Source organism: Hydractinia symbiolongicarpus, chromosome 6 (assembly GCF_029227915.1).
Source record: "Hydractinia symbiolongicarpus strain clone_291-10 chromosome 6, HSymV2.1, whole genome shotgun sequence".
Lineage (NCBI taxonomy): Eukaryota > Metazoa > Cnidaria > Hydrozoa > Anthoathecata > Hydractiniidae > Hydractinia > Hydractinia symbiolongicarpus.
In genome coordinates, this window is record NC_079880.1 from 25,351,565 (window position 1) to 25,378,224 (window position 26,660).

The window sequence follows — 26,660 nt, forward strand, 5'->3', positions numbered from 1 at the left end:
TATACGCAAACCCTGCAACATGGACCCCAATTAAAAAAATAACAAAAAACGTAAGAAATTTTTACAAAGCCATAAAGATTAGAAAACAAGGAAGAAATACGATTTTAATATGGTATATATATGTTGAAAAAAAATAGTTAAAAAATATTTTATTTCAATAGTATTCTGCAATTGAATATCAATTTTAGTCAGGGTTTCAGCCATTCTATGTCCTTAATATACACGTTTGCACGACTTAGTATTCGCAACTACATTGTCCGGAGAGGTAAATATGACAAATTGGGAAGGAGAGGCACAGAGGGTAGCAGCCTGGCTGGCTATATTGTATAAACCTTCTTAGTGTTTAGAGATAACCAGTAATGAGCACTCCTGTTACCATGAAAGCCATGTTTAGCCCACACAATTCTTGTTTTGATGAACAAAATAATGTTGACAAAACTCTTTGTTTTTAAAAAGGATGAGGCCTTCTGTGGGCAAATTTAGATTTTTAAAAGTTTTTTTTTAAAAGTTCCCTGATTTTTCTTGCCTCTTTATGGCAATTTGGCACCCTCATGGAAAGGATAGGGTTTGGGGTGATTTATATATATTTTACACACCATGTAATTATATCCTCTCTTGCCACTGACTTTGAGATAATCTTCAGTTGTAAATGACTTGAAATTGAGGCTTCCCCTATGCAACGTTCTTATGTCAAATGTTTTCCTCATGATGTTGTCTTGTCAATGACCAAATAGCTTAAAACTGTTATTTTCTAACTGTAACTGTTATTTGTTAACTTAAAAAAAATGCTTTTTTCTTCAAGATTCTAATGTCATCTTTTTCTTTGTGAACACAACCTGACAATGATGATTAAAATTGAAATGAGCCTATTGATTTTCACTGTAAATACAGTACTGGAATCACAGTCTTATTAACTAAATTTTTTTCGTGTCGGTAATTTTTGCCGATGCGAATCTTCATTATATACACTTTCACATCGACATTTACCCATTTCATGTCGGCAAAAAAATCTTGACGTGAATTTTTTGTTTTTTTGATTCGCTTCCCCAATCCACAGTTTCACGTTGGGAAACTTTTATTTCTGTGTCTGACTTCGGCAAATATTGCCTTATATAATAGAGCTTTTTTCCAAGCCAGCTGGTTCACAATTCAACTATATACTTTAGTTCTATTTAGGATAAATAAGCAAAATGCTCAGCAACCGCTTTTTTTATCTTTATTAATTTTTGCGTGTATGGTTTTTCTATCTATACTTTCTATATATATATTTATGATAGATTCAAGGCAATAAAAGGATTCCATAAATTGCAAAAAAAAAATTTTGCCAAAGTTAACTTGATTTTTTCCCCATAGTTTAGTGGTTATGACTCTTGTACTTTGTGTCGGAGACCACGGTTCAACTCCCCTTGGCGGCAATTTAATATGGGCAATTGAATATTACCATTGCCCCGCGTTAACCCAAGCCATGTGAGGGAAATTGGGGAGATGTAAACTGTATGGGTCGTTGAATGGTGTAGGGAGTTGTCTGGCAGAGTGCTGACCCTAATGGAGTTTGCGTAACTCAAAGAGAGCATTAAAAAATACTCCAGGAGTCCCCATCAAAGCCATGGCCGCTCCTGGAAGTAATAGACTGTATATCCCTTGATATTTGTGAAGCTAGGTATGTAAAATATACACATCTACAGTACAGTCTGAATGTAATCTACCACGGACGCGAAACTCGCATGAATAGTTACATAGAACAATAACATTGCGATAGTTTTTGCTTTTTTAAGAAAATAATTGCCTCTCTGATAAACAATGACCCCACGTGATCGATTGTTTAATCACAATAGGTTGCAAGACCAATTTTAGCAATCTATTTTGCGCGAACTCTTTTGAAAATTTTAATTGCAGTAATTAAAAATGATTAGATATGATATCTAATAATTAGAAATGTTTTTTAAGATCCGATTTTAAAAGTTTAAAAACGAAAAGCGGCGATATAATTGTTTTTGAAGATCGCATTTCTAAAGTTTAAGAACGAAATGCGACGATAGAAATGTTTTTTAAGATCGCATTATAAAAGTTTATAAACGAAAAGCAGCAATAGAAAAGATTTTTTAGATCGCATTTTAAAAGTTTAAAAACGAAAAGCAGCGATAGAAATGTTTTTATTTGTTTCAATAAAAAGTATGCGGAACGATTATTTTACGTTGTTTGTTAAGAAATGTAGATATTGCATTTATTTCAGAATATACACCATTTGTTTTATAAAAATAAACCGTAGTTGTATTCTTTTAATAAAAAAATGCGCAAGTCATTTAATAGTTGTGAGCAATGCTTCTCATATGTTTTTTAAATTAAATCCACTGGAATCTTTTTAAGTAATTAAATCAGCAATACATTCTCGCGCAATAAAACTTCGCGAAAGATTTTTATTATTTAATTACTTCATGCTAATACTTAAGGGAATAGCAATCAATGCATCTCGCTATTACAAGAAATATCTTCGCGAGCGCATTGTTTTTTTAACACGCAAATATAAACTTGCAAAACCCTTAAGGGATTTAATTATAACAAAAGACAAACGACTGCCGTCCTCCACGCAAAGGTGTGATATTAGCGTGTACGCGATAGATTACATTCAGACTGTACTGTACCTATTTCTCAAATCACCACCATTTGCTGTGTGCCAACGTGAATTAGAAAGACTGAATCAGTACACCCAACATTGTGAGCACATATGTGTGAGACACACAATCTACAATGCTGTCGTGATCTTTGGGATAGAAAAAAAATTGCAATATCATCGTGATTAACATTTTAAGATAATAACGTTCACTATGGTTTGTAATGTTCAGGATTACATTCTAATGATCTATCATGATGTGTTTAAAATAGAAATATTTTATATGTTTCTTTGAATCATAATTTTCGAATTTATTTAGATCATTAAAAATAGTTTACTTTTTAAATTAAATTTTTAAAATTTGTTGTGTGCAACTTCTAGAGTGCAAACACGTTGAAAAGTTATCAAATTTAATTGGTTGTTTAATTGGTTCAACACTGTTTTAAAATTTGTTTCAATAATATATACGTCATTACACCTTTTTTGCGAACTAACTTTACATTTCTTACTTGAACCACTGATTTTCCTTAAGAAACATGCATACTCACCATGTTTTTGAGGTTTTTAAAAAACATAAAATTAATCAAGGTTTTGAACTTTTTTCGATGATGCAGTGAAAGCTTGAAATGTTTTAAACAGTTTTTTAATAGTTGAATGCTTTATGCATTGCCATTAAATTACACTCAAGAAAATCAACTTGTTAAAATTGTTATATTTTTTGGCTTTTATGTAGATTATGTATAAACATATCAATTGGAAGAACAAGAAATGACAACAAACAGGAGTAGTAGCTTTCAAGCAAAAAAGAAAGTTGTTGTATCGTTTACTATCAGAAATGATATTGAACCCAGAAACAGACTTGGTGTAAATTCATTGCAATATGATCCAAAATTAAAAAGATTATTCACCGCTGGAAGAGACTCTATTATACGTTGCTGGAATACAGATGATCACCAAGTGAGTGTTAACATTGTTTCTTTTTTTTCTTTAACCTTAGGGTACTGTATACAATGCTGTACCTTTATAGCTCGAATGTCACAATTGTCGATGCAAATGTTGATGTGTTTGTAATTATTTATAATAGTGGAAGGAAATGCACACATCATCATCATCATTCTCGGCGTAACGGCGTTTTCCATGCTAGCATTGGTTGGACGGGGCATCATTCTCGGCGTAACATCCGTTTTCCATGCTAGCATGGGCTGGACGGGGTATATTAATGACCCTCTTCCAATCTGATCTAGACTGTGTTAGATCTAAACTCAACTTCCTCTGTATCAAGTCTGTCCTTATAACCTCCTGCTACGTCTTTTTCAGTCTGCCTCTGGGCTTTGCCCCAGGAACTAACAAGTCTCTACACTTTCTTACCCAATTATCCTCCTCCATTCTTTCCAAGTGCCCCAGCCAATTCGATCTTCTTATCTGGATAACATCTTTAATTCTGCGCATATTTAGCCTGCTTCTTAGCTCATCTGAACTCTTTCTGTCTCTCAGACTGCCGTTACACATCCACCTAACCATTCTCATATCATTCCTTTCTAAACGGTCAAGATCTTCCTGCTTCACTGCCAATGTCTCACTACCGTACAACATAACACTTCTTACACAGGTCTCCAACCTACCTTTTACCTCAATTGACCAGACTCTGCTAGTCAACAAAGGAAGTAACTCTGAACTTTTTCCAAGCAGGACCTATCCTGCAAGTAACACTCCTTCCAACACCCCCTTCACTGCCCAACATATCACCTAAGTAACAGAAGTTCTAAACTATCTCTAACGAGCCACTGTTGTATATCATTGAAGGTGGAAGTACTTCATTCTCTATAATCTCACCTTTGCAACGCTTGCATACAAACTGAATGTCAGCTCTTAACCTTCCACCAATACTACTGCATTTCTTATGTACCCAATGCTTGCAAGTCTGACAAAAAATTGAGTTACTACCAACCCCTTTCCTGCAAACTCCACAAAGCCACTTTTCAACTACAAGGTCACACTTGGCTGCAATGCTACTAATCATGACTTTAGACTTTGTTGTGTTCACCCTTGGCCCTTTCTCTTCTAAACTAATTCTTCCAACGACTCTGCTATGAGAACCAAATTATCTGCATACAATAACTCCCATGGACAACCTGTTCTGAACTCCATCGACAGCGCTTCTAAGACCAGAACAAACAACAAAGGACTAGGTACAGAACCCTGATGTACACCAACATGTACACTAAATTCATCACTAAGTGAATTGTTAATCCTGACACGACTTCTAGCATTGCTGTACATAGACTGTACCATCGTAACTAGCCACTCATCCACACCTAATTTTCTCATAGCCCACCAAATAACTTTATGTGGCACTCTATCAAAAGCTTTCTCTAAGTCTACAAAGGCAGAATAGAGATTCTTTCTCTTTCCTAAATACTTTTCCTGAAGTTTTCTGCATAAAAATATTGCATCTGTAGTGCCACGTGCTGGAACAAAACCAAATTGCATCTTATCTATATCAATTCTTTCTCTAAATAACTTATCAATCACTCTTTCAATAGCTTTCATTACTTGATCAACCAACTTCAAACCTCTATAGTTACCTCTTTTTAATGCATCACCCTCGCCCTTGAAACAATTCACTATTACACTTGACTGCCACTCACTCGGAATAGCACCATCCTTTATAATCTGATTAGCAAGACTTGTAATAAGCTCAACTCCAATATATCCAGATGCTTTTACCATCTCTGCAACAATACCTGATACTCCTGCAGCCTTGCCAATGTTGTGGACAAGTGATTATTCCGATTTCCTGGTTTTTGGGAATTTTACCCAAAAATCGGGACATAACTGATTTTCAGTCATTTTTTTTGCATCTTTTTATGTTAATTATTTAAAAACCGGAAATTCTCCCTGGAACTAAAGTAATTGAATTTTATTCAAATAGTGCTGTTTGAAACAAATTTTAAGCTTCCGATGACGTCACATAAAAAGTGCTGACATAGCAAAAATTTATTGCTGCCATTTTGTTCCTTTTGTGACATACTTATGTGTGCCAAGTTTGATTTAATTCGACAAGCATATAAAAAGTTATTAAGGGGGGAGGGGAAATCCTTGTTGGGATTCGCTTTGGCAATTGCCAAACTCCTATGTTATTTAGAAAGACATGCCTAAATATTTTGGTATGTATTCATGTATTATCATATCTAAAAATGTAAATGTAACAGCTTCTTCCATCATTTTCATTATCCTTGATGTTGCTTTATCTGTCTTTAACCATTCTTAATAATAACTTTACTCTCAAATTATTTAGCGCAGTTACTTACATTCATTTGAACATCACACTGATTGGGTGAATAGTTTGGTTTTGTGTCGCAATGGAAAAACATGTAAGTAATGTTATTAAAGGTATTGAGTCTTCGTTATCTTGTAAATAATAAACTGTTAAGATTGAGTTTTTGTTACTGTTCACTGATAGCAAAAAAACCCTAAAAAAAGACTGAGTTACACCATAAAATATACAAGTTAAGGATACTGCAAGGTAAATCAATGTGTTTTTTTTACTCTAATTAAAATCTTTTTTCGCTTACGTATGAAAAAAACAAATAAAATTATAGTGAATTTTTTATGCTAAAAGAATGGTGTATGGAAGCATATGTTTATATAAAAAGAAGCAACACTTATTAAAAATTATGGATCAAAACATGAGCTTTTTATAATTCGGAATCGTCCTTACTATCTGTAATGTAAAATCATCAAGCTCCTTTTACAAAACCAGAGAAATTCTGTGTAGGAGAGTTGGTTATTAAAAATTATTTATGCTTTTATTTTTCCACAGTATTGTCAGCGTCTTCTGACACCACAGTCAAAGTGTGGGATGCATATGGTGGTTACTGCATGTCAACTTTACGAACACACAAAGATTACGTCAAAGCTTTAGCGTATGCGAGAGATCGCGAACTGGTTGCGAGTGGTGGCTTTGATAAACAAATTTTTCTTTGGGATGTGAATGTTTTAACAGCATTGACTGCAACTAACAACACAGTCATAAGTAAGATTTATTAATTTATTGACTCCATTGTCCTTTTAAAACACTAAAACGTTCTTTGTTATTTTGTCTTCGGAAACAAGAAACACTTACTTGTTTTACCTTTATTTTTTGCTAAGTGATATCGAACGTGCTGTTATAAACTTAAAGAACAGGTCTATCTACGTTACAATTTTATTGTATGATGCTAAATACTTGACGCACAATTGATGCAATGTAGTATATTACACTTTTTATTTCCAGCTTCCTCTTTAACTGGTCAAAAAGAATCAATCTACAGCCTGGCCATGAATCCTTCAGGTTCTATTCTTGTGTCAGGATCCACTGAGAAGGTATGGTGAACTTGAATTACGTCTAGAAATTTGATATAGCGGTACTTTAAGGATCAATACATTCAGGGCAGTTAAATATCTGTGTTTGTAGAAATGCAAGAGATTTTTGTACATCTAGTAACGACTTTATTGCTCTTTTGCCCTCTTTCCCCTTAGAACCATAGGCAGAAAAATTCTCTTTAGAACTTTGAGATCATCAAATAAAATTACAACCCCACCACTGCCCTCTATTTGTCAATGATTTCAAAATGTAAGAAAAAACGAATGTTGACAGTTAGATTGGCATATTCATTTTTAGATGTTAAGATTATGGGATCCTAGAACATGCTCAAAAATGATGAAGTTAAAAGGTCATACAGATAACGTTAAAACTGTATTGTTGAAATCTGATGGGTCAGAGGTAATAACATGTTAAAATCCAGGACAACTAGTAGAGTTTCTACGAAATGAATTTATTTTTTGTTTTTACAAAAACACAGGCTATCTTAACTACAGGAGTTTTTTATTGTTTCCATTGTTTGATTCTTTAAATCTTTCTAGTGTTTGTCAGGTAGTTCTGATGGTACAGTCCGCTTATGGTCAATCGGTCAACAGCGATGTATTCAAACATATAAAGTACATGATGCAGGTGTTTGGACATTAGCTGCTGACGATAACTTTAACTACTTTTATTCCAGTGGTGGAGACAAAAAAATATTTTACACTGATCTAAGTATTGATGAAAATCCAGTGTTGTTATTTGAAGAAAAAGAACCTGTGTTGTCGGTAGGTTGTGAAGCATCTGATTAAAACTGCAAGTTATTCTGTTCATTTCGAAGAGTTGAAATTTTTCGGTATTTTGGCTAGTTCATGATTTTGTTAGCATAGATCGGATAACTTGTACTAATAGAACGCTGCAGCAGATCTAATACTGAGATTCTTTCTCACTTTGAACATTGAATTTCTTGCTTTTTTTTCTCTGATTAGACTATAAACTGGAATTTTTTTGCTACTTACCTAACTTATTTTTTTTTATGAAACCACAAACTTTGAATTTAAAATTTGTTTTAGTTGCAACTGGTTCAAGATCCGTTGAGATTATGGGTTGGCACAACAAACTCTAACATTAACTGTTGGGTAAGCGTTTAAAATGTTCTTTCAAAATAACAAGAAATATATATTTAACTTTTTTCTATATTGAGGTTTTGTTTATAAACTTCTAGTGTGACTTGTTTTAAAATTTTGATTTATTTTGATGTCTTTTAGCCGATAAAAATACCACAGACCGAACATGTAACAGACTTGGACACAAACACACCAGCTGTAGACAAACCTGCAGTAGCTATTCCAGGTATTTTTGATTCATTTCTCATCAATTTCTAGAATGTTTGAATTTGGAGGTAGGAGTTTGTCCAAACTCCATTAGTATGCTAGAGTAGTTGACGCACTGTTTCTGTTTGTACTAAGATCTGTATGATTTGTTCATTGTGTGCAGGTGCTCCAGGAATTAAACGAATACACATATGTAATAACAAAAGACACGTGTTGACGAAGGATTCTGATGATAATGTTGCACTATGGGATATCTTGAAGGTAAAGAATACATCAGCATTTCAGTGTTATCCTGGTATTTAGTGTGATGAGTTGTAGGCACCGGGTGAAGTCAGAAACATTTTAAGAACGCATACTTTACATTTTTATCTGCGAAATTTGACCTTTATATACTTTTATTTGTAAAAGAAACCGTTTTATAAGAAACTAGAGGCTATAGCTTCCAAAAAAAGGGAGCTTTCAGTACTGGATTTTTTAGGCTTCAAAAAATTAAGAAAGTAGTAAAAGTAATTTTCCATGAAATATCTTTCCATGAACAAGTCAATGTCAATTTTATTTGATATAATGCATAATTTTAGGAAACCAAATAAATTTTCAATATTAAAATTACCTTAAAATTACAAAACTGCTACTAGAGACTTTTTCGCAGGTTCCTTTTACCTCTTTTTGTATTAGGCTACATTTGTTAAGTTTTTTGTTTACATAAGATTTTTTAATTTTTGTTGTTATAAAATGTCTGTATTTATTTCTTATCTTCGAAAATGCTAATTTTATAAATGAATACCACATGGCATGTGGGCCACGTGGTAAAAAAGTTTACTTCATAAGCATAAGTTTAGTGCTCGGTCTACTACACAGGGAAGTGTTGTTACTACAGTTATGGGTCAATGCATGCCATGTAAGGAAAATTGGGTAGGCAAGTTCAAATGGTGGCTACATCTAAAAAGTGAAGACTCTCTGTTGATTGGGTCCTTAAACTAATATTGATTGTTTTTTTCTTTCATTATTATTATATTTCAAAGGAAAACTAAACCAGCGTGTATATTAAGAAAGCCTTGTTATTCACTGTCAAAATATCCTAAATTTGTAAAGGTTTTTTATACGAAATTTTACTTCAAAACTTCCTAAATTCTTCAACAATCTAAGATGTAAATATATAAAAATTAAGAATACATGATTCACATTAATAACAGTATTTAAAATGCTAAAGTGGCTATCTTGTAAATATCTACAGATAGTAGTATTAATAGACGAGATACACTATGATTTGTGAAATACTTGATCAATGTGGCCTTTTTTACTCCAATCTGCTATCTCTGTGACATATATATTTTACCAGCATGTATTCTTAGCTTGAGTATATATATGAGTTGTGATTTTTCTGTAGGTAAAAAAGCTGACTGATTACGGTCAAATTAATTTTGAAGATGAATGTATGAAAAGACGGGAGATGGTATATGTACCAAACTGGTTCGCAGTTGATGCCAAAACAGGGGTGAGTTAGTTTTTATCGATATTTTTCATGTTTACAATGGCATAAAGCTTCTGTATGGTGGGTGTAAGGCTGTGTTCATCTTGTGTTAATGATTTATGAATCACAATGCGTGTTAGAGGATGAGTGCGCTTGTCTTTGTCCCTCAATTCATGATAGACTACAAAATATCATTGAGTGGCATTTCTTGAAGATATCAAAATTAAAGTTTTTTCATCACTGTTACATATGCAAAGTGTAAAAACTGCAGAGCCAAAAAAAGTAACACCTCAAATTGCTATTTTGCACGAAAACAAAAACTAGGCACGGTGTTTTAAGGTACCAGAGGTACCTAAACGATGCGTCACCTCTACCAAGTAGAGGTGACGCATCGTTAGCGTATTCGTTTTACAATAATAAGGTTTCAGATTCGATACCCCACTGAATTTAAATATAAAATGTTATGAGCTTGTGTGAAACCACTTATTAACATTGAGTTTACTCGCGTTGCAGGCAAAAAAATTAAGTAAACTATCTTTTTGTGTCGTAGATGCTTAATGTTACGCTTGATGAACCTGACTGTTTCGCAAGTTGGATGGTGACAGAAGACGTGCCTACACTACCTATGGAAGATCCAAAGAAAGGTACTCATTCTTACCCAAATATTCCCTATACCACACTTTCAAAGATGTAGGTTGGGAAATCTTTTACTTGGTTCAGATATTTTTAAATATTTTCTCTCTCCAGGAGGACTAGCCAGATTTGGGAGAGGAGAGGGTGTCTTTAATTTTTATTTATTTGTTTGGACGACCTGGACTTAATCTTCTTTGTGTATTGTGGAAGGTTAAAAAGTTGAAATTTTAAAACTGTATTGCCAGTTTTATAGTAAGAAATAGTCTCCGTGTGTTAGTCAATACGTTTTTAACTCCTTGTTAAACATTTCGTACATAGTATTTACTTTTTTGTTTTAGTTCCTGGTGACAACCGGTTCAGTAAGTTATTACAGTTTTCATTTCACATTTTGCTGTCTGTTGTTTGTTAAAGTCATACGCATCACTTCTTAATGCAATAGAATCAAATATTTATATAGTTTAGTGTCGCAAAATATTACGTGTTTTAGAAGTTGTGGATGATTTGAGAATGTTCAATTTTTTTTTCAGTTAATTATGGCGTTTTGTTGTTGCAAGCATTACTTGAAAACTGGCCAGAAACTCAAGACTCCCCTGATGAAGATCAAGATGAACACCAATCCACTGATTCCATAGGTACTAGTATTTTTTAAAGTTTGATGATGCCTGTCTGTCTGTCTGTTTTCTGTTTTTCGTTGGATTTCTTTCTACACGTTTTTTGTTTTATTATTTCTAGTGACAGGATCAGACATTAATGTACAAGTGGATAACGTAAGTTAAGTTGTTAAATTTAAAACTAAAATACATTGAGTTAAAAGTAATTTATATCAAGAAAATAATACAGAATCATCGTCATCTTTGTTATTACAAATCACAAAAAAAATCAGATTTACCTCTGAACACAGATCAGAGTTTCAAAATTAAAAAAAAAATTTGGTAAAATTTCGTGGATTGGTGTTTTAGGAAAATTAAAATGGTAAAGTTTTGCGAGACTAAATTTCGCGATAAAGGTCAAATTTCGTAAATATTCTCAAACGTTTCTCTAGAGTAGTCTTATTTGGTGTGTAGTAAAAGTTATTGTGTATATTTTTAGAAAACGCCATGCAACGGCTTCTTCTCGATACCTTTACATACGCCCTTGGTATTTGCTGAAGGTGGTGGATGTGGGCGTACGTATTTCCGCTTACTGGTGGGTGATGCACATGGCGAAAACGAGTGTGCTATTTTGTCGGAGACTGTACCGTCTTGGGTTCATGACGTAGTCGTTAAGGTAAAAACATTTAATAGATTCCGATGTGATGGCTAGCATTGGCCGTAAGTGTGTAGGCGCGGTGCCATAAAAATATTTATCCACTTATTTATTTTTAACACGTTACTTAACCGTTAGAAAACACAGCCGAAATTTAACAAGATAACGTTTCTACTCGTACCGTTAAATAATGGCTCGAAGAACAATAAAAGGTATACTTCTTATTCCATATATTTATTTTAAAAGCAATTGTATTTTAATAGTTTTCAACAAACAGTGCTATGGTAGATGTTATAATATTATTATTCCTACCACTGTTTGTTGAGACACTTTTTGATGAGCGATGCTTTTTTAAATGCCCACACTTAGTGACGTTAATTTTCGTAAGTTTGAATTGATAAAAAAAACTAGCACTTTTTAACAACACCGGGCAAGGTAATGAACCGGTAAGGTATTTCTCATACGACTTCGCAAAAAATATACGACCACTCTCTTCTTCGCTCTGCATTTTAGAGATCGCTTAACAGCCAGTGATATGATTCACGTGAAGAAAGTAATGGAACATGTATACGAGAAAATCGTTCTTTCTGACAACAACTCGAACTCGGCAAACAATGATAAACCTGCGATCCCACCGGAAGAGTTGTCGAGTTTAGCGGAAGGCAAAGTTGAAATCCACTGTAATGATATGGTAAGTAAAAAAAAGACAGACTCTTTTCTTTTAAAGGAGAAAGTCAAACTAATTGCGGTGGAAAAGTTTATGATCACTGAAGACAAAATAAACATCTTAAATCATCTTAAATATTATATTGGGTATCTAAACATAACTGAAAATGACAGAAAAGTTAGCTACATATAATGGATATCCGTAATTTATATGTTATAAGCACTTACCTTGCCTTAAACTCAAGTTTTCTAATAAAATTAATGTCAAACGTTTTGAACTAGCTAGCTATTTCTTTCAAAATTTTGCATAGAAACACAGATTTATTGCACATAAAGCCAGCCGACGCAACAACAATGACTTTAAAATCTTTTTAGAGGTATTGATTACCTTTTTAAGATAAATAACATAACATTTTTAAACAAATACAACTCCTTATGTTGTCTCTGTTCCCTCGTCAAAAACTTTCGATTTATACTGAAATTTAATATATTTTACAGACCGTAGCTTATTTTACCGCTAAAAAGAATGCTAAACTGTTGCTTTTTCTTTTTACAGAGAATAAAAATCAAAAGTAGCAATTTCATTATTCATAAATAGGTTGTCTAGACGTCTATGATTCGTTTATTACACGCCATTTTTCGGAATGTGCGGGGATTAAGCTCATTGAATCGTTTCGTAGTCCCTTAAGGAGACAGGAAGCTAAAAACAGTAAAACTTTGAATTTGAATTGCGTTTTAGTCAACAGGGTTTCCACGCGTTTATAGAACTTCTCAATTCCCTAACTCAGCAACTTTTTCATTAAATCTCTCCAATTTTAGTTGTGCAAGTTGAGATTTACTTTTCTTTTTAAAATGCATAAGAAATGTTACATTGTCCTCAAATCTCTTTAAATCTGCATAAAAAAGTGAAAAGTCTAGCCAATATAGAAGTCTTACATTTCAAAAAGCATTAAAAAAGTCATCAATCATATAAATGATCCCTTCGTTTTTAAAAGAAACAAAACATTTTGAAACTGGGAGCAAATTTGTTTTGATAAATTATCTTGCAACATAAGATGAAATAAAAATATACACTCACGACCAGAATACTTTATTTTAAAAGATTAATTCAGTGAGGTAGTTATCAACCTTATCAACCTCTGCATTTCAACTAAAAGTTGCTTCCTTTCCTTTTAGTTGCTGGATCCGAAAATGGATTTGAGAACGATCCGATATTTTATCTGGAAAAGTACATCAGATTTAATATTGCAGTACAAAATTCTAAAGTGATGGAGAGTGTCATCTCCATCGATGAGGTGTTATCTGCGCGAAAGTGTTTGATTTGAAGACCTTTGTGATCGAGTAACATCATTGCTGCATTGAAGATCCTATTTTATTTCCGTAATAGTGCAATTAGAATTCCGGAGAAAGTTTTAAGAAATTTTACTTCAGCATATAAAAATACATTTAATTCACTTGTAAATTTGTATATACATTTATAATTCGACTATTTTCTTTGTTAATTTTTCTTGTAGTATTCAGCTGCAAAAATTCTGTTCTTAGCGTACGGAGTCACCAAAGAAATTTTATTCGGAATTTTACTGACTGAAACGAAAGTCGTTACTGAGACAATTCTCGAATTTATATGTTTGATGTAACCTATTTATTTCAGTACGACAAGCATCTGATTTTCTTTTCGAAGTAGTTCGGAAATTAAAATGTCAGGTTGTAAATTCTGCTACAACAAGTGACAGTTTTTATTCCTGGGTCGTACTCTAGGGTCCTGACTCCCGGCATGCTTTTTGATTATGCGAATGACGCAAGTATAGTGTTGAAGTTACATTTGGCCGTTGAATCAATTTTTTAATTAGCCTGCTGTACTGAAATTTTCTCGGTATTACAGACTTTTCGAAAATATTTTCAATGAAAAATATTTATTTGGCTTTAACTACAAAAATATCCTGGTGAAAAAATGTTTTTTGCCACCAACCACAAGAATAAATTCTGACGAAAATGTTGTTGTTTTTAACCGCGAAGAGAAATGATGCGCCTGTTTTGATCTTCTTTAATTTTTATTTTCGTTCAATTACATAAATGCTAGAAAGGAAGAAAGCATAGTAATTCGATCAATATTTCTAGTTCTCTAAAAAAGCCGTACTAAATTATATTTGGCGAAAAATCGGACATTTGGCGAAAATAACACCGCGAAAAATCAGAAATAAGCTGTTCCGCGAAATAAAATGGTTTTTCCTTACAAAGTATACGGACAAATCGAACAATTATTAGAGGAAAATCGTGATAATTAAACAAGAATTGTCGTGTGAATCCTGCTTTAACCTAAATATTTCATGTAGAAAGTCGTGTACCTTAAGTTGATAAATTTTCCACAGAAAATAAATTTCGCTTAAATTTGTTTTCGTAAAAAAGGCCTGAAATAAAAATTCCGAAAAAGTGCTAGTAACACATGAATGATTCGTAAAAATTGATCTTCGCGAAATGCGTTGTTTGTACCTCACGAAAATATGTGATCATCACAAAATTCCATTATTATGATAAAACTTTAAAAAATATTTCCCTTTGCATATTTTTAAGTTTCAATTGTTTTCTTCTCAATTTAAACTTTTACGAGCAGAATTTTTTTTTATATTGTCGGGAAGTGAGAGTTTTTTATCCTCTGGGGGAGAATATAGGGTCAAGACTCCACATAAAACAAGTTGGAAGAATGTTAAATAAATCAGACATTTTTTACACTCTGTAGATTTACCATTTTTTTCCAACAGAGAAATAAAAACGGCAAAAATCTGTATCTGCAATCCATAACCTGAGAAAGTTTCATCTTTGAGTAAATAATAATCAACTTTCTTATACGCTCTAAAATTTTTATTTCCTACCAACCTTGTCTTCCCTTTTTGATATTGGGATAGGTGTGAAAAAAGAGCCGCGGTGATTAGATTAAATTTCCTATTGCTTTTATGTTTAAAAAATTGAAGCGAACGGGACTCGACAGAGTCTTCTTCCACATTGAACTTGTTTAACTTCATAAAAATCTTGCTCTAAGTACACCGCGGCCGTATAAAATTTGTAGAGAAATAATTGCATATGGGTATACTTAAGAAAAAAACTTGCTTCAAACACACAGCAGCGAGTAAAATTTGTATAGGAACGTACTGAATATGGGTATACTTCAAAAAAAATCTTGCTCTAAACACACCGCGGTCGAATAAAATTTGTATGGGAATGTACTAAATATGGGTATACTTATTTAAGGTGCTAATATACTTACACGCAACATATTCTATATATATATACAAATTCAACATTCTTCTAAAAAATTAAACTGTATGATGAAATATTAAAAACTGAAATCGCATAACACTAACTGTAGAAGAAAAAAAATACACAAAAAAGGAATGCTTTTGATGAAAAGGTGAAATAATAAATATATACCGCACTTCCAAAAACAAGCTAAAATAAATATAGATGTATAGATGTACTGTTTTGCGGTAAACAAAAAACAATTTATCACTACAAAATGCATATTTCGTAAGTTCGTAAAATCTCGCAACATTTTTTCGTAACATCGCTATTTCGTTATTTTGCGTGTTACAAATTCCATGGATGCTGTACAGGCAATATTTAAATTGTGTTTCAGTCATAATTCACTAATAGCTAACTTAAAAACTCGACTACACGCGAAGTTAAGTAGGCACTGCGATGGAGTGTCTTAACCCCTACAATAGAGGGTTACGCATCACAAAGAGCTTGTTGAAACTGCTTGATAACTTCTTACTGGACTGAAGAAAAAAGGAGTTATTGTTTTGAAGTCAATATCGTTTTTACAACTTTGTCCAGTTTTCCTAAAAAAAATTAAATCTTGTTACAAAAAAAACACTCAAACCTGTATATAGTGTTCACAAATGGTAAAGTTTTCTCTATGTGCAGACTGAATGACACTCAGTGTGGGTGAGGAGGGGAAACTTGTCTAGCGGTGCCCCTTTCAGCATGTAAAGTGTAAAATATCATTTCGCCCTCTAAATATGCCTATTATAGAAAACAGGCTTACTAAACGACTTTACTCAACCTGCGGTGAAAAAACATTTCTATACCTTTTTTATACATTGGAATCGACCAATGAGACCACAACAGAGTGTTATCTTGAGGGGAATACGGCAAGGGGTGGAAATTACCTCAACTCACATTTAGCCAGGCTTAAAAGGGGGCAGGAGGGGGTGTGGAAGGTGGGATGGTAAAATACGTTTAGGGCGAAAAAAATTTTTTTTTTAGTGCAGGAACGTTCATCAGAGAAGGTACACGAATTATAGAAGACAAACAGTTACCTGTGAATGACTTCATATGAATAGTGATATACAACAAGTTTGTTGTTGCGTTTCTTTTTTGTGTTGTTTATCAGAAGTTGCTAGCAGGAGAAAGAAGTAGAAAGACAAAATGCAACTCTGTAGATGGCTGATATATCACCGCATGTGAGACATAAAAAAACTTACAAGTCAAAATACGCCAGGAAAAAAGTTTAGGAAAAGGCTATTTTCCACTACTTCGACAACACATGCATCCGTACAAATCATAAGGGATCCTTTAGGTCACACTTACCATAAAAAAATTTTCCTCTTTTACATCAACTTTATCTCTGTGCGTTCGTCTTCTCCTTCCCTCGCTGTGGTGTTTTGATGTCCTGCTAAAGAACACGTTGACCGTATTCTCACCAGTGAGTCGATAATAACCTTTGTGTACAGTAGGGTCACGGTATGGAGGGCGATTAAGCAAATGGACAACTTGTTGAGGGTCATCGGCTGATGTGTAAACCAAGATGGTACCTAAAATAAAGATAATGACCCCGTTTAACTTTAATTGTGATTGGGAAACGAAATCCACGCTATACTTTATTCATCGACGGAATTTATCTTGTGCGAAAAATCTGATCGTTCACAAAATTAAATTTACACAAGATATTCCAGTTAATGTATACGACTTTCTCGCAATGTAATTTTTGAAAAGTACTTCGTAAATTTCACAATAAAGGACTTACCATCAGTAAAGAATCGAAGATATCTGTAATACTCAACAAGATAACATGGTTTGTAACATGAATCCAAACTTGGTGCACCATATCTGATGTAAGAGTTTTTACTGATATATAATCCTAAACATTGAAAATAAAAAGACTTAGAAAAGTTTTTAGGGAAAGTTTGTTGTAAGTGTTTTTTTATTAAATGATTCGTTTTCATTGTGTTTGCATTTTTCGCTAAAGGTCACATTTTTTTTGTTAACCATTGCGCTATAGCGGAAAATGCAGTCAAAAGGGAACAAGCCAATCTAGAGCAGTTGAAATTCCAACGCTTGTATCAACTTTCGAATGTTTACTCACGGACACCTGATTTAGCAAACAATTTTCAATGGAAAGCAACCTTAAAACCTTTTTTACTTCGATAAGATGGACGCATATATTTCCTGGGTAATATATGCGTCCGGAAAACGAAATTAAAACTTTTATTGTCAGCTTTTTTGTTTTCTGAACTTCAGCGCTTGCAATAACATTGATTTTTTAAGAACATTAAAGTTAAAAAACAGAATTTAAAGTATCCATCCAAAGTCGCAAGCACGTGTTCTTTTTTTAAAAAATAACTATCCTCTATATGCACAGAGACTCACCGTTATATCTGACACGCGGTTTTTCTATGAACATCATTCTCCAACTGTTGTGATACAAATGTACATCACTACAGTGTATTCCCCATGCTCTAAAAAAAGTTACTTTGAAGCTGCAAAGACGTTGTGTTGCGTACGCATGTCAACCTTGCTTTTGGGAGTAATTAAAGCCTTTAAGTAGCTGGCTATTTAAAAACTGTAGCTACATTAATTCTTATGCAGTAAAACAACGATCAACATTTTTCAGGCGCAAGCAACAACATTTTGTTGAAAGATTTTTGCAACAAAATTTATACTGGCGCCCCATTTGTTTATTTTTGTATCCATTGCTGTAGCGCTGTTAAATTGCATGTAAAGTCGCTTTTAAAGTAAGAGGTAAACCGGTGTCTGCTCTTATATTAGAGAGGAAGATTTTGATTATCTACATTTTTTACGTTGACAGTTTTTTCATGCACAATTTTATTTTACGGAAGTTCTCGCGGTTTAAGTAGTTCGGTTTGTAGGTTTTATGGTAATGCATTAGGCGTTTATGTTCATCGTTTGTGTATTCATTGCGTTTTCTTTAAAGGTGCAGGCGTTTCAGCACGTTACGTGTGTCTTATCTACCAGAATTCTCTGTTAAATTCCCCTGGTTTACATGGATATTTTTTAGTTTTATACCCTAACTTTCATTTTATTTTTGGGCCTAATACTAGCTTTTATTACTTTTATGCCTTTCCTGATTTTCCAGAAATCGTAAAAAAGTTCCGACTTTTTTTCTGATTGCCGTGTTTAAATCTCAGAAGAGGATTCTCTGCTTATGATTAGAGACTGAGATTATTAAAATCAACTCAATGAATGAATGGTTTTCTACCAACTCAGTCTTTACACTTCCAGCATTAATAGAGAAGTTATTACCCCTCGTAAAATAATTACCATTAATAATCTGTAACAAAAAACTTAAACACGCAAAACTTTCAACTATTTCAATCATGATGTTGCTCTTTGAATTCAGACACACATCCAGACACATTTTGTATTTTCAAGCAAACACGAAAAGCACGTTCATGTAGAATTGGTTATTTTTCATGATGCATTTTTTAAAGTGAAGAAGAAACACAACGTAACGACATTGCTTCTTGCAAATCCGACAAATGTTACTGCAAATATAAACGCTAACGCTCTCAGATTAAATCCAAAGTGGACCACTGCCAGATACACAAGGATAGTTAATATCATGAATTACTTTTAATTTTTAAAGGATGCACATGTTGTATATATACGCATATTTAATAATTCCTTTGGGCTGCAAATAAAGGCACAAAAATCATAAAATAATATTTAATTTACCGTACACACACCAACTTCCACAACTCCTCATCTCGTGCGCATGCGTAAAACCACTTGCATACCTTCAGAAAACAAAAAGATACTTAAATGCCTCAAAAAAATATTAATTATTGCATAAATTACAGAAAAACCTACAAGAGATAATCGCTCCAGAGATGATATATCCAAATCTTTTGAGACCACCCATTTTATAATCAAAATTAATAACTCGGTAGGTAGCTTGGAAATATGGGTCGTCTAAAAAAATATATGAAAATGTAGGTACATACGAAGGACACAAAGGGACGTTGCTTTGAAACTCTTTGTCACATATACCATAAAGGAAACATTTGAAAAAGGTGAACCGCATAATAACATCAAGTTTATCAAGACCTTTTTTAAAATACATAGAGGAAAAATCTACGGGTTAGCCTATTGTACCTGATTCAACTACCACTTACAGCGGAATGTGGCTATTATTATAAAAGCACTACAAAATCAACTTTGTTTTTGCATTATACCTGAAGTAAATCCAAGAAATTTAAAAGCTCACTGCTTTATTAATGTTCTTGTTTCTCTACGTTTACGGAAGTCTTGTTTTTTAACCTGTTTAGATTGTAGGGCGTAGCATTGGATAGTATACACCCCAAATTTCTAGTTGTCTGTGACAAAGGTTTAAGAAGCAATATACAGTAGTGTTTACACAACATAGGATTTGTATGTGTGATGAGTTTATTAATGTCACAATCTGCATTTCCAGTACTTTTCTTGTTAAAAAAATAGAAAACTTTAAAAAATAGCAATCTTAAAAAGGGCCCTCTCCCATTAGCAACCAAAGGCTTAGTCTAAAAAGAGTTTCTTATAAATAAATGTGTATATATTCACTTTAGTAAGAATAAACTGGACAAATTAAATAGTACAGTGCTGAAAGTACATGATATGTAAAAAGAAAAACACAATAAAAGTAGGTTGATTAAACAAAAAAACCTACCTGTTGAGGTAATCTCGGTGAACACAGATTGGAAACATGCAAGCAACCAAATGTTTTGGTGATGGAATCCAACTCAGAACTAAAAAAACAGACTTGATACAGAGGAAGTTGAGTTTAGATCTAACACAGTCTAGATCAGATTGGAAGAGGGTCATTAACATACCCCGTCCAACCCATGCTAGCATGGAAAACGGACGTTAAGCCGAGAATGAATGATGATGATGATGATGATGATGCTCATTACAATATGATGCACTGTTGATTGTAATCAGACGCATGCAGGATAATTTTTGTACGCACGCATAGTGATTTGACCCGCCTAGCTTAAAGTAGATTTTGAATTCTTTTTAATGTAATGTTTTGAACTTATCCAAACAAATCCAGTCATACCTTGTGTCAAAATTAGGATTCAGTTTTGCAATATTTTCATCGTCATCACTTTCATCATCACTAAAAGACTCTAAAAAAATTCAAAATTATTTATTTCTAAATCTAGGAGTTTGTCTAAATCAAATTTAACAACTTAAACAAGAAAATGCTGTGCATATCAACAATGTTTTTGTGTAAAAACAAACTTATATAAACACGAATAATTTATGTGAGGTTAAAATAAGAGACCAATTTCCACCTTTTTCCACATAAGTAATTGTTTTTGACCACCTTAAAAAAACATTGAATTGGCGTTGAACCAATCCATCGTTTTACGCGATTAAATTAATAAAAGTCATGAGTTACTCTTACCCACCTACTGTTATTTGATATTCTGCTAACTTGAACTCTATGTCAGGTACCAAATGGACAGCTTGACGATAAAAATACACAGCTATAAAATAAAAATATTGTAAATTAAACTGAAGAGATATAAATCGTTTCTTGATGAACTAATTTTTTTTTCAAAAAAGGTGCATATCTTGAAACAATCTGTGAAATATATTTTGTGCAATTTTGTAATTTTGTTGCTCGACTAACTTGACTTGCAGTAACTTTGTTTCTGTTTGTTGTTTTTTTGTTTGATAAATTTGCAAATATAAAGCATAAAATTTAGAAATTGAGGATCTCCCTTGTTACAAAATTTAAGGAGTGTTAGAAAAAAAAGAAATGCTGATAGCTCCATTAATTCTACTTTTCTGTTGTTTTTATTGTTTCTTATGTTTAAGTGTTACACCATGTAGAATTATTCAAAATAAACAAATCTTTGAATGTTTTATTATCAATAAAATAAGCACCTTTTTTAATACATTATTGTTTCGTCAAAGTATAAAATCTTGAATGTACCTGCATAAACATCCCCATTTCTTTCGTGCCGTACACCTTCCATGAAGAGGTGAGCAGCCTACAGTTTGATAATATAGAAAAAGAAGTACTATTATGAAAGGAAGACATTATTCTGTCACCATGCACTGTTACGGTTAACAGCAACTGTAAGTATGTATACAATTCCCCAGATTTTGATGAGAATATGAATTACCCGTTTTTCTGTGCTGACATCATTTGCATTGCCACTTGTTGTTGTTGTTGTCTCAACTCCGCTCTTTTCCTTCAGTTGTGAAGACTCACTAACAATTTCTTCCTGCCACTGTTGTCGAAATGATGCCAGTTCATCTTGCAGGTTTACATCCTTCTAAAATAAAATTTCAATACTAAAGTTAAATAGCCAGTGGTAAAAACGAATTGGTTTAGGGAGGCATATATAGTTATGGAAATACATTTTGATCAAGTCAGCAATGACCTGTTCATACAATTTTTGTTTAGAAATTTTAAAAGGATCTTGTGCTTTTAACAAATAGTTAAAATACAGGATTCCAAAGGAGGAAATTATGTTTAGAAAACTCTCAATCATTCTTAAGTTAATTTTAGTATTTAAAGATTATTAAATACATTTATGCTGTATATATAAGAAATTACGACATTAGAAAGTATTAAAAAAAAATTCATTTTTTTGTATATAAACAATGAATTTGCTATAGGGTAGTTGCAACCCAAAAAGTGGTAAACTGTAACTAACACTTATAATCATCTTCTATTCATTGATATACTTGCAGTAAAAGTTTCCATTGTGCTATATAGATATACCACCCTAGACACCCTAGGTCTTATTTTTAAAAAATATGTATCTATTGTCAGCAGTGAAAATATGTGAAGTATTGCATATTACCATATATATTACAAAAATTGATCAAACAAGACAGAGAAGAAACAAATTTTACCTTTACGTAGCTAGCATTAGCATCTTAAATGCATATTTATAAATCAAGGGTACCACTCTACGCTATACAATACTTAAAAAGTTTCAAGTGTTTTTTCCAGAACAAGTCTATTGGCAAAGACCTCTTTAACACAATTTTTCCTGCCACATAGATTTTAATGTGAAAAGAGCTCACTGTTGAAAAAAAAAGTGCCAATCATTGAAATGCTGCGAAAACTGTAGGGCTTTTGATGGAATTTTGGTTTTTGGATACGAGAAACAAATTTTATTGTAGTGCACACTGACTAACGTTTATTTTTATTGCGGTGTAAACAATATTGTAATTGGCTTCTTGCTTTTATTCGAATCTTTATTCGTAATATTTGTTTTGCCAAAATAACTTCACCACCATGTCAACGCAGCTGAACACTGTTTCTCTCCCATGCTGGTACCCAGGCCTATCAATATGGGGCAAGCAATCGCTCTCACACACACAAAGACATGCTCAATTCTAAAAACAAGAAAATAGCTGAGCCATTACCTGCTCCCACCATTTATGACCCATTGTATATTGTTTGTTTCACGGGAAGTCACAAAACTTAATTAATGACTCGATTTACAACTTTGATATCTGGGTTTAAATTCCTTGCCATAAACAATGGGGGACTTGTACTGCGCTTGTTTACTATACAAAACAGCAATGCCTGTGGAGTATACAGGGGCAATGAATTTTGTTACTTTACATTTTCTTTTTTTTTTCGTAATGCTAATATTTTGGAATTCCTTGCTCAAACAAAATTATCAAAGCTTGGGATATTGATAGGCCTGCATACTTTCATCTAAAGCAGAGATATCCAAAAAAATTTGTTGATAATAGACTGAACCATGAACCAAACATGTACTAGCAAACTTAACTATGGAACATCTGAAAGCTATTGGCACTTGCTAGCTATACTTTGTCATGCTTAAATTTTGCAGTTTTCTGCTATCACCAGTAAATCTGAACCACGGCACTCATATATAACCACCCACAGCAATCATAAAAGTGCCATTCTTCTTGACAGACATGACACACCCACAGTTTCACAAATTCAGAATTAACTAGGACGTTTATAAAAAAATCACCAGCCTACATCTCGTTTACATCGCCATCCACCTATAGTGTGCAAGTACTGAAGAAGTCCAAAATGGCTTGATTAACATCAACCCCAATTGTCTGTAGATCTTTTGAAAATCATGGAACAGGTAGTTACAAACTGCATGAATCCTGCTGCACATCGAGTAAACTTTTTAAAATATTTTACAGCAAGAGCATGCAAGTGTGCAAGATGTCAATGTTCATCTTCAGTCAGCAGTTATAGACTGTTTTGAATGTAAAAATCCATGTAATTTCTCATAATAAGCATCAACATTAATATATCAGTGGGTTAAGATCGTTTCAAAAATAATAGTTTTAATCCGTATAATATTTTATTTGAAACGATCTCTATACAATTTTAAAACGAATTTAAAAAAGAAATTCTAAAAAAAATCGCTTAAAATTTGTTTTAAGTTGTTTCAAAAGTTTTAAATTGCTTAGTTAAACTGATATTCATTTCGTAATTGTTTCCAAATAGTTTCGCATTCGTTTCTCAATTGTTTCAATAAAATTAAAATTCATTTGCGTAAACACTTAAATACAAACCAAATTCGTTTTAGTTCAAATTTTTTTAAAATCGCTTCTAATATAACACATGTTTATCACACATCGCTGATTTTTTTAAAAAATTAACTATTAAATTGTGTAAATGTCTGCATTCTTCGTCAAAAAATCGAGATCGTAGATAGTGAAAAGATCGTTGTGGATTGTTTAAAAATCATGAAAAGGGCATTGCAGAAAGCAAAATGATCGTAGTGGATTGTTTAAAAATCATGAAAAAGGCATCATAGATAATGAAAAGGTGCTATAGAACGTGTAAAAATCATAAAAACGGGATAGTAGGAAACAAAAAGATCATCATAGATCCTTTAAAAATCATGAAAACAGGATCGTAGAAAGCTAAGAGATCACCATAGATTTTAGTGATGTGATGTTTAAAAATATTTTCAAGTAATAAATAAATTGCATGCACACGCTTCTCATTTTGCAAATATGTGCTTACTTGATCAATCACATACGCCAGTTGACCACGTTACGCGATTGCGTAGCGTACCTAATTTGCTCCAGGTACGCAATTTTTAAAATATCTATTTATTTGTTTAACAATGCATGTGCAAAGGATGGATCCAAGGTTAATTTTTGTTACGCATTCTTTTTGAGGTAGAAAAGTGGGGGACGTTTTGAATTGTGAACCCCAAACAAGATGATTGAGCGTCTAAGTCTACGTCTCAATCCTAACTTCCTTCTCTACTTGTCCGAAATAGTATGCTGTCATTTTCATAATTAAATAAAACTTCAAAATTCATTCAGAAAGTTCCGCTACATTTGAACAAAATTTTTAGAGACAACAGCACATAGGTTTCATTTTTAAAATTGTTTGAATAACACTTGCGACATAAAGAAAAAATCCATTAAATTCAGACCTGTGATGATTTCCAATTGTTTTGTCAAATGAAGAAATTATCTACAATTAAATCCATGATAAAATGTCTGTTCTGCCTATAAGTGCAGTTTTGCAGACTTGCTTTATCCGCGCTCCGTCAGTGCTCACCTTCGCATTAGTTAAGAACCCCATGGCTAGATTTCTTGTGTAAGACCTTCTTACTGACGACCAAGGAGCCAGGCAAAAGAGATTTATGTCTGTGTAGTTCTTTTAACTAAGTCAGGAGTCAGTGAAATAGCTAGGGAAAATGGGCAGGTTGGCTATGAATGGGCTTGGTCTTGGGTTAAAAAGACCAGGGTTATTCAATAATTCTCAGATCTAAGAGAATTCTGAAAACGGAGGTATGCTGTTCTTCCCATACCTCATGTAATTCGGGTACGCGATAGGGCAAAGGAACGCGATCACGTACCTCACAATGAGAAGCCTGCATGCAAGATCCTGGTCGTTTCAATTCGTATAAAAGGGGAAACAATGGTGGAGAAGGTCTCTTACACAAAGTGCTTCAAACAGACAAAATTGCTAAGACCAATCAACTCTAGATGATGTCCATTAGCATGCTGAAGCCTTTTGAAAATTTTTAATCCAGTGCATCCACGAGCCATGTTGCAAAAATATCTATCAACGAAATAAAAACAAAACATTTTGCCCACAGCAAAAAATGAAGGGCTGTTTTTAGAAGCCCATCTTGCGAAACACATGAATCTAACAATCGTGGAACTGAATGCCTTGAGGAAAGAATTGCAACCCAATGCAACAAACCCAACCACTTTGCCACTGTATTCTGTGAAAAGCATCTAAGAGCCTTATCCAACCATGTCCGTTATGGCCCAGCAATGTTTAAGAAATTACATCAGCTGCACAAATTAAAAAATATAGAAAAGCTTGCACAGACTGCATACCTTACAATCGAATGGTTCAGCAGGAACTTGGAGTAAAGGCTGCTACAAGGATCATCCACAACAACTTATCACCTTGCTAATACAGTCGATATGGAAGAAGTTCAAAACTTTCAGACCTGGCTACAAGCTCTTTCTTAAGTAAAGAGAATTTGTTGCTAATTTTTGCTAGTGTCCTTCCCTACACTGCTACGCTTGCAGAAAAGACAGTTAAAATTATACTTATAACCCTATTAACTATAAACCGCTTTTAAAAATGAATATTTTCACTTTAACTTTTTGATAGAATTATAAACTTTACAAAGATATAAGCTAGCTAGTTACATACCTCACTCATGCTTTATAGGGACGTTGTGATGCCGTAAGAAATAGTTGCTAAGTTTGACAGAAAATAATGATACATATCAGGTATTTTCTATGAGAAAATAAATAGTTGCAGGCAGGTTCAATTCTTGCCTTTCCCTGGAAATTCTGGATTTAAATAAAGCGCCCCTCAGCTTATGACATTTAGCAAAAGGGTAGTATTACACCACATGGGCTGCGCAGCCTTAAATTTTTAAATTTATTCTTCATTTATTATTTTTGAAGCATTGTAAAAAGGATAAAAGCGATTTTTATTATTCATTTCAGTTTTCATCTTTTAATTTATTTCAAGAAAACTGTTATTTCCCAAAACATGCTTTTTATCCTGTGAAAAAAAACGTTTCGTGTAAACATAGCCTTAAATTAGACCCTGCAGGTCTGCAACATTAT

At 33.2% G+C, this 26,660-nt stretch overlaps 2 protein-coding genes across 2 annotated transcripts; one reads left to right on the plus strand and one right to left on the minus strand.

Annotated features, from left to right (window-relative positions):
* The first annotated feature begins 3,305 nt into the window (after positions 1-3,305).
* On the plus strand, positions 3,306-13,804 carry LOC130647809 (WD repeat-containing protein 48-like). Its single transcript, XM_057453791.1, has 18 exons — positions 3,306-3,568; positions 5,910-5,985; positions 6,435-6,647; positions 6,888-6,976; positions 7,275-7,376; positions 7,517-7,741; positions 8,027-8,092; positions 8,222-8,306; positions 8,451-8,548; positions 9,675-9,782; positions 10,309-10,402; positions 10,730-10,750; positions 10,919-11,023; positions 11,124-11,158; positions 11,481-11,657; positions 11,775-11,848; positions 12,150-12,327; positions 13,479-13,804. Exons 1-18 carry the CDS (start codon positions 3,380-3,382, stop codon positions 13,569-13,571), a joined length of 2,028 nt encoding a protein of 675 aa, XP_057309774.1. The 5' UTR covers positions 3,306-3,379; the 3' UTR covers positions 13,572-13,804.
* A 1,277-nt stretch (positions 13,805-15,081) lies between these two features.
* Positions 15,082-26,398, minus strand: LOC130647814 (F-box only protein 9-like). The gene is made up of 13 exons (XM_057453797.1): positions 26,236-26,398; positions 21,713-21,865; positions 21,520-21,577; positions 20,990-21,067; positions 20,635-20,704; positions 20,245-20,323; positions 19,410-19,511; positions 19,275-19,336; positions 17,949-18,037; positions 17,326-17,439; positions 16,890-17,113; positions 16,619-16,698; positions 15,082-16,138 (listed from the first exon to the last, which is right to left on the minus strand). Exons 1-13 carry the CDS (start codon positions 26,242-26,244, stop codon positions 16,033-16,035), a joined length of 1,224 nt encoding a protein of 407 aa, XP_057309780.1. The 5' UTR covers positions 26,245-26,398; the 3' UTR covers positions 15,082-16,032.
* Positions 26,399-26,660: the final 262 nt, after the last annotated feature.